Here is a 15,575-nt window from a genome sequence, read left to right on the forward strand (position 1 = left end):
CTGCCGAGCATGATTGTAGAATGATTTTTGCTATTGCCCAAGATGACCTTCACACAGCACTGAGGGAAATGTGTGTATTTCAAGCTTCATGACTGTTCATGTGTGAAATGCTGGCTAATTTTAACATGGACAGACTGACACACAGACTCCCACTCACAGTGCTCTGTGTGAAAATTGCTTTCTTTGTGCGTCATCATGTAATGAAGCTGGGTGTATGGTTACCATAGTAACATGGTTATGCGGTTCTGTGTTGTTTACAGCTTTAATATAAAGTGTGTTTGTGTGTCCAGGTCCACCCGGAGAATGAAGACTGGACGTGTTTTGAGCAAACCGCCAGTCTGGACATCAAGTCCTTCTTTGGCTTTGAGAGCACCGTGGAAAAGATTGCCATGAAGCAGTATGCCAGCAGTATCAAAAAGGTGTGTTTGTGTGTGCTTATTGTTTCATCCCGTCATTTATGTGTGAATGTACCGATGCACAGTAACATTAAACAACACGACGACTGCGTTATGAATTATTCAGATCTCTCTCTGTCCTACGAGGTTAGATGTTTCTGGAACATGACTCGGTCCATCTCACACTGTACTTGCATAAATAAGCTTGTGTAAACTTTTAGACTGGACAGGGCTCTTTTGTTGTGGACCCAGTGAGTCATCCACCTTCATTAATGAACAATGTAGAATACAGTCCTTTCATTTTTTCCTTCTGTTTTCATTAGCTGATGCTTCAGTTTAAAATGACGCTTTAGTTGGAAAATGCTAAACGCTACATGGCCTTTCTTGGTTGAATAAAAACACATGTAGATCATGTTTTTCGGTATTCTCACACTTGTTTTCCTTCCTTCTAACAGGGAAAAGAAATCATAGAATACTACCTAAAGGAGCTGGATGATGAGGGGCTCACTCATGTGCCCCGCTGGAGTCCCTCCTCTCATTCCCTGCCTCTCTCCAGCCCCACCAGCCTCTCAACGAACCAACCTGAGCTTGGAATCGTGCCTGCCGATTCAGTCCCACTGTCTGCAGATGCCAGGGATGGACCCTCACAGGATGCAAAGCAGGACAGCAACTTGCTTCAGAACGACAGCCTTGCAGAGATTCTGCCGGGGACACCAGAAGGTCTGTACCTGAAGATTCAGAAAATGAATCCTAGAAGCTTATTTTAGAATTGTGTATATAATTATATTCTGCAAAAAATGGCTAATATTGAAATCGTATTGTGTAACTAAACTTGGAGGGACATTTTATTTGCTGCCGCAACAGTTTGTCATCTGCAAGCATCGTTGAAAAAAAAAAAAAACAGTTAGACAACTTTGGTGAATAATTTAAATAACTGAGGAAAAGTAGTTGCTCAAGAATGGGATGGGTGTGAGAATGGAATTCAGCGTCTTGAAAAGTTGTTTACAGTTATGGATGTAATTTCTGAAAAAACATATTTCTTATTGTGAATCGTGACATCCAATTACATATCTGTTGACAGCTAGGGCAAGGCCTTGTTTACAGAATCTAAGATTTTGATTAGAATTTGTGATTTATGGGTGATATTTCAGTAAGTTTATTACACATTAATTTACTATCCAGCAATCTAACTTTTTGTGTTTTTTATGTTGCAGACAAGCTGGATGCAGACTATATCAAACGTTACCTGGGTGACCTGACACCCCTGCAGGAGAGTTGCCTGATCAGACTGCGCAAGTGGCTTCAGGAGACACACAAGGGAAAGGTACTGCACTGTTTCTCAAAAGGAATAATAACAAAACATGACTGGATACATTATTGATACATTTTGATACATTTGAGTTGGTTATTGCTAAAAGTAATATTTAGCACTACTACTCTATTTTAGCTAGGCTACTGATAATGTTGTGTTTTACATTAACTATTCACAAATTAGCTTTATGTCTTTAAATAACAGTGATGTGTTTTATGGTGGCAAGTGTAACCATTTCCAACTCTGTTCAGATCCCTAAAGATGAGCACATCCTTCGTTTCTTGCGGGCCAGAGATTTCAACATGGATAAAGCGCGGGAGATCTTGTGCCAGTCTCTGACCTGGAGGAAGCAGCACCAGGTGGACTACCTGCTGGAAACCTGGAGCTCTCCACAGGTTCTTCAGGACTACTACACCGGCGGCTGGCACCACCACGACAAAGGTGGGTTGGTATTTACAGCCGCACCTAAAGATAATTTTATTAGGCATACTGAAATCTTGCATGTGCATCAGTATGGAAACACATGATCTTATGACTTGTGTAGGTTATGTCAGCGCTAAACTTGCACTGTTCCGTAGAGGAGACTCCACTTACACAATCATGCAGTCGTGTTTGCAGTTTTTCAACATAATGTTTTCTTATGTGACTTTACAGTGTAAACAGATCTCAACCATTCTTAGCAACCCGCAGCTCTCAGCCAAGTGTGTAAAATAAAAATGATCTAGCTTGTTGGTGCTACTTGGTTACCCAAATAGTACACACACTCTCACAGTGACAGTCTTCTTTGGAGTAGATTCCTTGGATTCCTTATTTGGGAAAAGAATGAACGTATAAGTCAAACAAAGCTTTTATGTTGCCACACCAGAGCCTATTTAATCTTCTCATTTCCAATTTTCCACAAGTATTAGCCTTGTATCAACAGGGACAAAGCATGAAAGCATTCCTCAGTGTACACAATAACTTGTCTTATGTAACAAGAGCAGATGGCCAGCAATGCTGACCTTTCCACTTAGCTTGTAGTCTTTGTGAAATGTAAATCATGTGATATACCATGTAAACATTTATTTAATTTTTAATTTTTCAGACGGCCGTCCTTTGTACATCCTGAGGCTTGGCCAGATGGACACCAAAGGACTGGTGCGCGCTCTCGGGGAGGAGTCTTTGCTCAGACATGTATGTAAAACACACTGTACTGCAGTTAAGGTTTGTGTTTGTAGTGCAGGTTGATGAGTTTATAGGTCAGACAGGGTTTCTGCCACAATATTTGTTAACTCCTGCTTCTTTGAATTGCACAGGACAATTTGATAACGCACTCATTAATTTACCCCTGTTATCAACCTGATGCTTTGTTCTATTAGTTGCATTTCTACACACAGTTGGTGCAAGAGAGAGAAAAAGTGGGCAATTCAGGCCAGGCAGGCCGCTGGGTTTGTAATACACGGGCGGAAGCGCTGGGTCAGGTCGGTTTTGGATTACAGGTTAGGAAATGAATGTCCGGTGGCATTTCCTGACAGGTAAATTAACACCAGGCTATATACAGAACACAGGCTGTGTAAAGGGTGCTGATTTATAATGCTGCAGTCACTGTGGAGTGGAGTCTGGGAGCCAAGTGTGTCAAATGTACAATTCATGTCACTGCAGGTGCTTTCTATCAATGAGGAGGGTCTGAGACGCTGTGAGGAGAACACAAAGGTGTTTGGTCGGCCAATCAGGTAAACCTTTACAACCTGTCAATATGTTAGATTGTTGAAAAAATCTTGGACCTCTATTATTCACCATATATGTAAACCAATATATCTCTGCCTCTCAAAGGTGATACTACGTTATATTCCACTGGGCCTTGCGTTAAATCTGCAGACTGTCTTTGAGTTTAGTTCAAGAAAAGAGTAAAACTGAAATGCATCACATATTCAAACAGGGCTTTGACTGGAAGCTCAATTCACAAGTTGTTCCTTGTGGAACAACTCAAGAAAACTGAAGATAAAGACCTGATATAAATACATATGTACTATACAGAAACAAATTGCTCTTTCTTCTATTACTCATAACACCGTCGTACAATTTCCCGTTTTGTCTGTTTGTTTGTTGTGATGTTTTATATAAATATAAAACATATATTTGTTAAACTGTGCTGTGCTTCATCACAAGTGATACTTTTCTCGCCTGATGTTACATCATACAATAGTTTGATAGTCCTCCATAACAAACAACGTGACGTTGACTTAAAAGGCTCCATTTCAAAAACTGTTATCTCTGCTCTCTGGTTACTTTTAAACACAGTACCTGGTCTCACATCACAGAATGACAGAGGCTGCGCCTCTTATTCACAATGACCTTAGAAAAACTGGTCTCAATTATTTTGCTGCATCAGAAAAGTAATGTACTACTGAAAAATAATTTATTAGAACATTTTAAAAGGTAACATTTACATGTCATCACCCTCGATTTTCTTAGTTCTGAAAATTATTATTTTTGTACTATTTCTGTGTTGTTAAGATTGATTTTTTTTTTTTCTTTTGTTTTTACTTTCATGTATCTAATACCTGTTTAAAAAAGAGTAATAGCAATTTTTGCTAATCAGTTGTTGCATATGAAGGAACCATTTCAGCATACTTTATTTCCAGCTTCTGGAGTTTCAGAACTTGCAGGTTTGTTTGTTTGTTTGTTTTTTGCTGTTTTTATGCATTATGCCAGTCTAAATTAATTTAGATGTTTTTGTTGGTTTTTTTTGTTTGTTTTTTAAGAAGCCTCCGTAGTGGTTCAGAGTATGAAGACAGAATTTACCATACTGCCTGTGATCTAGACAGTTAATATGAACTAATAACACAGTGTCAGTGTTGACAAAGAAAAATAATCAGCATCAGTGGTAGGTATAGTCCAGTGCTTGTGTAAAACGGCTTTGAATGTGGTTGTAGGTGAACATAAATGCAGGTTAAAAGCAGCTTAAAAACATGCAAGCCGTTTTAGATTCAGTTCAGCAGTCAGAACTGGGCACAGGTACACACACAAACACACACACACTATCAGTGAGTCCAGAGCAGAATTTATCTCCCCCAAAATGGAAAGCGCACATGAGGCTCGCCTTTCAGGGGACTCATTCAGATGGCAACTGACAGAGTGAGCGGGAGGGAACAGAGATGGTATCTGTCATCTGTCAGCTCTCTGAAGCAGCAGCAAGAGGAGGAGGAGGAGGAGGAGGAGGTGCCTGGGATAAGAGCTGCACAGGAAGGCATGTGAACTATGAGAGGCTGTCACGTCACAGCACTCTGCCAGGACAGATAGGCAAGGGTTGGAGGGTTCCAGAATTAGCAAGCACTGCCTTCACCACTTAAGCTTCTCTTCAGAGTGACAAGTGCTAAGTGGTCAAAAAGAGGCCGTAGCCCATTTATGGGTTTGTGGCTGTCCTTATACACACACATCCCTAATCCTCTCATGTCCTCTTCTCTAGCTGTTGGACATGTCTAGTAGATCTGGAGGGGCTGAACATGCGTCACCTATGGCGACCAGGAGTCAAGGCGCTGCTGAGGATCATCGAGGTCGTGGAGGCAAATTACCCTGAGACTCTAGGACGGCTGCTTATATTAAGAGCTCCAAGAGTCTTCCCAGTCCTTTGGACACTGGTGAGACCCAGGATAAGACTAACTCAGACCCTGTGGGGTCATCGTGTTACAGCACCGGATTATGCATACAGTGACTTTTCAGTCTGTTTCACACCCTTATTTTGACACGTGCAGAAGTTGCCAGTATTCACAAATGTGTAGTATTTGCTAAGCAGTGGCAACAGCAGCATCGTTGGCCCCAAATGGAAATAAGAGCTTTCAAGTCCCGGAAGTTCTGCTGGGTTCTACTTAAGGTGACAGGATCCCAGCAAACAGAGTATGGTTGCATCCGGTAGTGTGGACAAGACAGTTGTGCAGATAGACTGAAATTTGTAGGTTACAGGTTTGGCATGTGAAGGATCGCTTTACTCTGGCAAAAATGAAGAGCCACCTCTAAGAATCACCTTCTAGCTGTTTGACCTGTATTTCTTTTTAATTGGTTTTCCATCATATTGTGACAATACATGTCTAGTTTGTGGATTTGAATTGGCAGGATTCAGTTTTCCCTGTTACACATAGCTTAGGCGGCAGAAGATAGGTTACAGGTTAGCCTGTACTTGATGCATGATGATAACTTTCCTGCTTTCTTTACAGTCTTTGGAAAAGAGCCAAGCTTTGTCCTGCAGTGTTGACTTTTAAAATGGTTTTACTTTTTAAATGTAGAGCACTGACTCAATATGTAGAATGAGGGACGAGGGCTAAAAATGCTGTGCAGTCACACATAAAATAGGACACCTGGTCACCTAGCTCTGCTGCCTATTGACTGCTCATGCAAAAAAGCACGTCACAAAAGACTTCAGTTTGTTTTATAGTGTTTACCTTCCTGACTTAATTAAGTCATGTATTTTAAACCTGGGTTTGGCTGGTTATTTAAAGGTAGAATTGTTGCATATTATTGCATTATTACATTATTGCTTTAATTAACCAAGAAACTGGTTAAACAACTTCCTTGTTTTAGCATTTATAAGGTTTAGGGTGGGAAAGGAATGTGGATTGTTATCAAACACAAGTTTCATATGCTGCACCAGTATTTCCTCATGTTACTGCAGGCAGGTCATGCATTTAATATCTGCCTTCTCCCTCAGGTGAGCCCATTTATTGATGAAAACACCCGCAAGAAGTTCTTGATCTACGCAGGCAATGACTATCAGGGTGCTGGAGGTCTCGTGGACTACATAGACAAGGAAATCATTCCGGATTTCTTGGGAGGAGAGTGCATGGTGAGAGTCACTGTAAGATTTAAACTCAGAGTAAAAATTGATCCTAAAACATGACACCACCCACGTCGAGATTTCCTTTACTGACCCAGTGTACATGTGTGCTTTTTCTTTGCAGTGTGAGGTACCGGAGGGTGGCCTGGTTCCCAAGTCCATGTACCGCACAGCCGAGGAGGTCGAGAACGAGGACATCCGTCTGTGGACTGAGATGATCTATCAAAGCGCCAGCATCTTCAAAGGAGCTCCGCATGAGGTGAGGCTGAATGCACGGAAAGTAAAAGAAAACGATGGAAGGCCTGTGTCGCTCTGATATGAATAGTAGGTCAGGACAACGGAGAACTGCACAGTGCCTCTGATGGAGGTGTTGTGAAACTTTCTGCCACCTAGTGGTTGTAACTTGTTAAACGCATCTTAGGTAGATTCTGAATTCAGACGAGGAACACATGTAGCGTGACTTTGAAATATAATCTGCCTGCAGTGATGTGGCGTAACCTCGTGTTGCATGATTTATACCAAAGGGACACCGTCAAACATAATCACCCATCTGGAAAGGGCTTTGCTTTTTATCTTAATGGTCTCAGACCGTCACGCAAATGAACCATTTTATTTCACTGCTTTTGGTAACTGAGTTCTCTAGTTTGCTGTTTACCTGAAGCTTGTATATGGAAAGGATTTGGCATTTATAGCCTTTTGAGACCCAGACTATTCATGTATGTCCTCTGTAGTGGACACACAAACTGTTTTTTGTTTTCTCTGTTCTCAAGAGGATGTAGTATTTTTCTAAGCTTGATGTTTCAAGTTGCTTTTAGACTACAAGCCAGTTTCCTCCTAGTAGCAAGTTTGATCTTAATCTCAGCAGTCACCGGGCCTAAAAACTGCATTCATATGTTTTAGATACTTCTCTTTCCCCTCTTGAAGTGATACCGTTTTCCCACATATTTGAGTACATACATATTTTACATATGTGCACAGAGATTAATGGATGCTAACAGCATCAAAACTAGTGCTTATACCAGGGTGTCCAACTCCAGGCCTCAAGGGCCGGTGTCCTCCAGGTTTTAGATATCACATTGGGTCAACACACCGGAATCAAATGATTAGTTCATTACCAGCCTTCTGTAGAGCTTTAAGATGTTGAGGAGGTAATTTAGCCATTTAAATCAGTTGTGTTGGGTCAAGGACACATCTAAAACCTGCAGGGCACCAGCACTTGAGCCCTGGAGTTATTATTATTATTATTATTATTATTATTATTATTATTATTATTATTATTATTATTATTATTATTATTATTGTCATAAGTGTGGTGTCCTGGGGTTGGACACCTCTGGCCTAGATCATCAAAAGTGACAGGTAAAGAGTTATTTTCCCACACGTCTTCACAGCCGTACTTCTTTTTGCAATCAGTCGATTCACTTTTAATGCCAAAAACATCATCTTATACAGCCCATGCACTTTATGTAAACCTGCTTAATATCTTCCACCCCCATCAGATTGTGATCGAGATCATCGATGCCTCCTCGGTTATTACCTGGGATTTCGATGTGTGCAAAGGCGACATTGTTTTCAACATCTACCACTCAAAGCGAGCTCCGCAAGTACCACGCAAAGATACCCTGGGAGCCCACGGCATCACCTCCCCAGGAGGCAACAACGTGCAGCTCATTGACAAGTCCTGGACGCTGGGTCAGGATTACAGCATGGTCGAGTCTCCGCTCACCTGCAAGGAGGGCGAGAGTGTGCAGGTTGGTTTATGATCGTGAACTTTTGATGTCTTCTTGGATCATTGTTACTTCTACAGATCCTCATTTTTGCTTGTTTGCACTTTGAAACCTTCCTCAGGGTTCCCACATAACGAGGTGGCCGGGTTTCTACATCCTCCAGTGGAAGTTCCACAACATGGCGGCCTGCTCAGCCACCAACCTGCCCAGAGTGGATGACGTGCTGGCCACCCTCCAGGTCTCCTCACACAAGTGTAAAGTCATGTACTACACTGAGGTGTTGGGCTCTGAGGACTTCAGGTTAGTGTGTGGGTGAACGATGGAGACATTTATATGCGTCTGTGATGTGTAAATATGTCATGTATTCATATTTTTGCTGTTTTGATAAGGTTTTTATTTTAGACATCATCCATTTATTACTGCTCATTTTCACTCCTGTCTTCTTTCAGTTTTCCCTCTCTACAATCCTCCACATAGTGCCACGTATGACATTTGGTACTTGAATGAATGAAATCTGTAATGTTGCTAAGATGACTGAAATGCCTTTGGAGTATAATGAGTTTTCCAGACCCACAGTTTTGAGATGAGGATACTGTTCCCTTGCTTGAAGACGACTTTAATCAAGCTTTTTCTTTCCGATCCACTCCTGTTCTATCGCTCACAACCCCCTCCTCCTGCTCTGTCTTCTTCCTGTGAAGAACGGCTTGCTGTGATGTGCAGAGTTTGTAAGTGGCTCGGTGTTTGCCCCTTTTTCTTTAGCACTAGCTCATCATCATCGCTGCTTTTGGCTGCTAATCTGAGTGCCCTTCTCCTTCCCTCCCTCCATGGCAGTCTTGCTTCTGATGCTGCAAAGAGATGCTAATTTGCATCTGTTCTTGCTTATGACTTTTGTTAGCGTTGGCTAACAGGATGCTGTTGCTTTCTTCACACTGAGGAAAGAATCCGGTGCAACCTGCTGGCATTAATCACCCCGCTTGCATAACTAAAACTCTCAGGATTACTTGATTTGGTTAACTTCAGCAAACAGCCGCCCAACTGACACGCACATACACACTGTCATTTTCTGACTTGTATTTGCTTTTCTTCACTCATCACATTGCACTACCAGCTCAGTCTCACTTTGCTTTCAGTGCACATGCTGCTTCAGTTTATTTTAGCTTCAGAAACAGACTTGGCGTGATCATCTAACTCATACTAGTAGTTTTTAACAAGATGTTTTGATAAAGGTTGATATTTACACTTCTGAGTATGTGAAATGCCTTCTTGAGTGAAGTAAATGTAGAATTTAGGGCAATATTTCTTCCCATGTCTGTAATGTATAATACATGCCATAACAGTAAGTCTCTACCTTTTTATGGCTCCTTATATTGTAGAGTTGGGAGTTAAAGGGTTCCTGTGAACTAAAGTCATCCTCGTTAAAGCTGCTCTTTTTATTCATATTTAATTCTCTGGTGAGTCCCTCAGACTTATCTAGGTCTGTTCCAATTACTTAGGATGGGTTATTACGGTTAACAGTTAAAAGGAATCAAAAATGAATAACATTTATGCAAGTTGAGGTACCGCGGGTCATAATCATCCATAACCATTTTTATGGAGGATTTAATAACTTCATACAAAATGGATGAGGTTAAAAGTGCCACGTGTCATATTTTGTAAATTATTTTAATTTGGCTTCATACAAGCAAACCTTTTGAATGTATTCAGGCACATATTAAACCAAGACATTGATTTTGTCAATGCACATAGTAATTTTATATTGCATCCATATAAATCCAAAACCAGTCTACCTACTACATGGGAATTAATACCTAAAGTTTCTTTTATTCATTCAAAAGTAATAAAAGAAAAATGGTGCCTCATGCTTTGCCACAGGAAGCCTCATTGAAGTGGCCGGTTTCGCTCATTTCCAGCTGCATATTTTATTTTTAGATTTTGCTAGAGTAGCTTGTAGGATACAGTTTAGTTTTGTTTACCTTATACTGGGCCTTGCTGCTCCTCCCACTTTCAAGCAGCTTTGTTCTGATTGGTGCCTTTTGTAAACAGACAGTTTGAACAGCACGTGGGTGTGGCTTCTGTGCCTGAGATGACTGCTAACATTACAGTGTCTCGAGCTTCCAGGGATTGTTATATGGACCTCTCTTATTGGAAAATGTTGCCATATTTAACATGAACATCCACCCCCAAAACTTTTTTAACACAGATATGACAGGAAATGATAAAAGAACAATGGATCCCCTTTAAGTGGCTCCTGCCTTTAACGAAATGCCCTGACCTTTGGCTGTTTGGTTTTTTTTGTTTTGTTGTTGTTTTTATTCATTATAAAATTAAAAACAGTGGCTGGTGTAAAACCGTTCCCTGAGTTGTTGTGGCCTGTGGCAGGGCCTGTATGTTGTAGGGTCCAGAGTGATTCTCCCTCCTTTAGGTTTGCTCTGACCGCATGGTTCTGCATCATGAGCACGGGTCATGCACGCATAGTGCGTTCAGTTAGTGCCAAGCAGTCTTAAGGCTGCACAGGTGTCGTGTACACATGAAATTAGCTGAAGTGTGAGTTTTGTGTGCATTCACATGTTCACCGCATGTTTGTTTCTTCTCTCAGGGGATCGATGACCAGCTTGGAGTCGAGCCACAGCGGCTTCTCTCAGCTTAGCGCCGCCACCACCAACTCCAACCAATCCCAGTCCAGCTCCATGATCTCCAGGTAGAAACTGGTGTCAGAGGACTTCAATTCCCAAAACCCACGTCCCCCCTCCACTGCCCATACCGTCAACACGGACGCCAACTTTTCCTATCCCCATACCCTTAAACCATCATCTTTGGACTCTGTTCCTATTGCACAGCCAGTCTCTGTGGAACTGATGCATGCTTGCACAAACGGAAGACAAAGAATTAAAAGAAATTCTGAGGCAAAAAGAAACTAAATGTACAATTTAAAGGGCTGATTTTTGCACAAAGGGTCATATATTTTCCATGCCTGGCATTTCAACTGGGCAGCAGTTTGAATAAGACCATCAGCAGAATGTTTTGTGCACGATGGAGCGGATAAAGGCCAGGAGGTAAGAGTGGCGCCTTTCGGGCACCAGAAGCTGACAGAAAGCAATATTCTCATCCTAGGAGCTACGGAACAGGATGACGACACTGGAGGCGCTGTTACATATATGCATTTACACATACACAGTACCGAGGCGACGCATACCTCATTCATGTGCGTCTGCTGATAAAGACTGGATGAGCTGTTACATACGAACGCCACTCGGGCACAAACGCACACGAGAACGTTTGACATGAAAGAAGTTGACAGTGTTTGCCATATTGTTACCGGAGGGTTTATTGTCTCTGGGGAGCTGTATATAGGTCAAATGTGGGTGGGGTGAACATCTAATAGATCTGGGTCAAATAAGATCAGCTGTCTGTATCACAACAGTACAGGTGTCAGTGACTTCGGTAATTGCCAGGTAAAATCTTCCCGGCGTGCTCCTGTGGCTGAGTTGAGCTTTCTGACACTCATTGCATTGCTGTACAGGTTGCATCACATCTTTTGAATATTTGACCCAGATCTGACGCTTAGCAAAGTAAATCCACTAGAAGCAATAACACAAGTTTGACTTTCTACTGTGTGAAATATTTCTATTTAACGTGAAAATGTATGAGGAGAATCATTTACGGTGGCCCCAAGGTGCAAAACGCAGTAACAAAAGTAAAAATGCTACATTTCAGAAAACAGGATGACAAACCTTATACCAGTAACATTTCTGAAAACGGGACATTTGATGCATTTTTGTTTTTGAATTGGCAGAACCAAAGTACCTGATGTTACAGTGATGTCATTTCCTGTTTCAGTAATACTTTCAGAGGTTTGACATGAATTTAAAGTTTGAAAGGATGGAATAAAAAAGTTGATAAAGGACATTCAGAAATGAGTATTATGAGAGTCAAAGACTTCAACTATCAAAGCGATGTAGGCCCAGTGCTGAATAACCAAAGATAAAAAGGCAGCACTCACAATACTTCAGGCGTAAGTTGACAGATCCCACGTTTTCTGAGTCATTCCTGTCATGTGACTAAACTTGACTCATGTTTGACATGATTGGTAAAGGTGACTTATTCCTGAGGTCTTGTGTGAGTGCTACCTTTTTGTCTTTGGTTATACAACACAGAGGCCGTACTTTGCTTAAGAAATGTTTGCGCTCTGGCTACAGTCCTAACCAGCATGCACACGCCGCCCTGTTATCTCGGTGTGTTTTCAGGGTTTGAAAGGACATTTTAAAGTCGCGTCAAAAAGTACATCATGTTTGTCCTTTGACTTTGGTTCGGGTATTTCAAAAACAATGTCTTTACCTCGTCTTGTGCGGTGAAATGTTGTCTTTTTCTTTTTAAGTCTGCTTTGCACCGCTGGGCCAACGTCATCACTGGTGCAGATTGCAGATGAACTTTTTCTCGCGTACAGGCGCACAGACGGGCAAACTCGAGTCGGTAAACGCCTGAATTCTGTGGCACCACCGTTTCTCGTCTACAGACTTTTTGTCAGGAGTGAAACAAAAATAATTTGCCAGATTTTCTCCTCGACACGTGCTCTGTCCTCGTAGTAAGGGATGCACTGACTGTGAAATACTAGGCCGTAATCCAGCACTGATACTGACATTGTTTTTTTTAGTCTTTATATTGTTTTTTTGTTCCAGGTGAAAGAAAAAGAAAAAAAAACTTTATTTAAAAAAAAAATGCATGTGTTTTAGCTCTTCATGGAACAGTTTTTGAACATTTAGCCAGCGCAAAAGTCAGTAACGCCATCATATCAGCTGATACTTGGCTGATTCATCGGTGCATCCCTACCTCATGCTTTGAAAATATATGTATAAAAATAATCTTAACGTGGAACGGCCGCAGTTCGTTTGCTTTCTGTCGAGCGTCTGCACATTTGAGGAACTCAAGTTAAATGAAGCAGTCAAGGAAATGCCTTGTCACTGATTGGTGAATGTGCTACTGATTGGTTAGCAAGCGCCAGCCAATGAAATGCCTGAATTTGGATGGTTGTGGTGAATTGGGCGGAACTGCCATCGTTACGTTTCCAGAGTGATGTAGATTTCAGAGTGCTTTAGGGGTGAATGTTTCTTTTCGTGATTTATCATTTGACGGCGCGCCAGTAGACCACATTGATACTGTACAAGTGCTAGTGTTGGTTTGTTTGTGTTTTGGAGACACTTGATGGGTGAAGTGGCATGGCGGCCTACCGCATGCTCACGCGGTGATTGGGTTTACGGATCTCTTATTTAAGATTTAAGATATAGCCATTTTAAGAGCCATGTGTCAATAAATAATACCATTTTAGCCTTTGTAAGCATCACTTAGTCACCACTGTAACAGACAAGCGATCGTGAGTCAAATGAACATTTCATTTTCTTTTTTAAACGTGTTCTATTTGGTTGATGAGCATTGATGACTTCGCACAGCTCAGACTCCCCGTCGAGGGCAGAAATGTTCAACTTTGCCAAGAGTCATTGGGTGCTGTTGCCATGGTTACACAGTGCAGCTGACAACAACGGCAAAAAATAAAAGCGGGGGGGTTTTTCCTCATAGATATATACACACAGATGCCACACTGGTTGTTGCTCCTCACTGTAATGACTCCACGCAGCACCACGTTGCTCGGGGGGAGCACACATCTGCACACGATCACGGATCGTTGTACCTCGCTGAATTTTTCCACAGATTTTCGAGCAGTTTGGGTTGTTACAAACGTTAAAACTGTGTTTATGATACATGTGCTGAAACTGTTAATAATGCTTAAAATAACGTTACAGTCCGGCAGCTGCTTCTCTGTGGCACTCTGCTGTAAAAAGCAACAGGATTACTCCATCACTTTAACGTGTCTACTGTCCCGTCAAAGTCTGACTTGAAAAGAGAGCTGCAGATGAGCCAGTGTTGGTCTTTCTCTCACTCCTGCAGTCTGTCTTTATTCTGTGGGACTCTTTAAACAAAACAAGTCCCACCTAAAGCAGCTCTGTAGGTTTCTGTAGCTACAGTTCAGGTATAGGTCACATGGGTTTCTAGAGTCTTTCTAGAGCATGTTGGAGCTCTCGGACCGAATATCAGATCAAATATTTAATGATAAATAAAATATGAATCTCCTTTTCTTTAGCTGGTATATGACAGTGTTAGCTTGGGACTACTTTTTAGTATACCAAATTAAAGACATTCGTAACGGTAAAACAAGTTCTCGTCTGTGGAAAGTTTTAGCATTTCTTTCAGTGAAACATCAAAAAGAAGCACAAAAATTTGGCATTATTTATAGGATTGGATGACAGGAAATGCTCAGCGCTCGTGAGCAAGACACCTGTGGCATCTGTGTTCATATTCGTTTTCCCTCCTATGAAGAAGAGGAAAAAAAAAAAAGGACCTTGCCTGTTTTTGATACACAAAACTGCTTTTTTTAAAAATAGTTACTGGTTAACTTGTGGTATCTACATGTCATTAACTGCAATAACATGAATTGTTTTACTGAGTGGCCCTCTTCGTGATGAGGGCCACGGGTGTGTGATGGGGTAAAGGGGTGAATGTTAATTACAGTGGGGGGAGGAAGATGCCTGTAAAATGTGTTTCTCCACTCTTCTCTCGGCACACTTGACTTCACCTGGTTATTCCTTCAGGCGATTTGATCTTCATCTCTTCACAGGTTTGACTGATGAGGCAACAGTTCAAACCTGACTACTGCTTTATATTCCTTTTACTACTCTCACACGTTCACACTCCAGTTTTGTGTGTAGATCTTAGAAAGCAGAGTGGACCTTTTTCTTTTTTTAAATTGAAGCTGTAGGCATAAATAAGTGTGCTCAGATGGGATGGGTTTTCATTTCCATTTCAGTTAATTCTCTTGAACACCAGAAGTTTAACCTGCTTCTCTGACTTTAGCTGTTGGAGGGTGAGCGCCTCTCACCAACATCTCACTGAAAAATGAGGGCTATAACTGTCTGTCGTGACTGTTCATCACATTCGTCAGTCTCTCTGCTCCGTGTTCATCTTTGCATATCTTCTCTTTACCTTTGCGTGAGATATTGTGTAAAAAAAGGATGTTTGGATTAATGAGAAAATGGTGGCTTTACATTTTTCAGCATTAAACTTGAATTATAAGAAACTGCAGACTCCTGTCACGCTTTTTTACGTTCTGTATCAAAATGTTTTCATTGCCTAGAACTAAAAATTGCTTTTCCATTCCTTGCAGTCATCTGTTAGTGACATGGTTAATCTGTGAATTTACAAATACGGGCCTCATGCTGCATCTCCAGCTCCACTAATGATCAAAGGTTCTCTGCACTGAGTGACCTGCATTTCATCACTGA

General features: G+C 41.4%; 1 protein-coding gene across 5 annotated transcripts in view; it reads left to right on the forward strand.

Moving 5' to 3' along the window:
• Positions 1-15,370, forward strand: part of si:dkey-237i9.1 (SEC14-like protein 1) — a 36,027-nt gene extending 20,657 nt beyond the window's left edge. For 2 of the 5 annotated variants that reach the window (XM_042219557.1, XM_042219556.1), the window contains exons 5-17: positions 291-419; positions 851-1,115; positions 1,610-1,719; positions 1,959-2,148; positions 2,792-2,880; positions 3,349-3,419; positions 5,156-5,327; positions 6,392-6,538; positions 6,642-6,776; positions 8,017-8,268; positions 8,366-8,544; positions 8,943-8,969; positions 10,841-15,370. In XM_042219557.1, the coding sequence (XP_042075491.1) occupies positions 291-419; positions 851-1,115; positions 1,610-1,719; positions 1,959-2,148; positions 2,792-2,880; positions 3,349-3,419; positions 5,156-5,327; positions 6,392-6,538; positions 6,642-6,776; positions 8,017-8,268; positions 8,366-8,544; positions 8,943-8,969; positions 10,841-10,946 (1,872 nt within the window). In that variant the 3' untranslated portion in view covers positions 10,947-15,370. The remainder of the gene's footprint in view (positions 1-290; positions 420-850; positions 1,116-1,609; positions 1,720-1,958; positions 2,149-2,791; positions 2,881-3,348; positions 3,420-5,155; positions 5,328-6,391; positions 6,539-6,641; positions 6,777-8,016; positions 8,269-8,365; positions 8,545-8,942; positions 8,970-10,840) is intronic. The other 3 variants (XM_005919183.3, XM_042219558.1, XM_005919186.2) reach the window with 3 other exon arrangements.
• Positions 15,371-15,575: the final 205 nt, after the last annotated feature.

The sequence above is a fragment of the Haplochromis burtoni genome, unplaced genomic scaffold (genome assembly GCF_018398535.1).
Source record: "Haplochromis burtoni strain Fernald_Lab_line unplaced genomic scaffold, NCSU_Asbu1 Contig_35, whole genome shotgun sequence".
Classification (NCBI taxonomy): Eukaryota; Metazoa; Chordata; class Actinopteri; order Cichliformes; family Cichlidae; genus Haplochromis; species Haplochromis burtoni.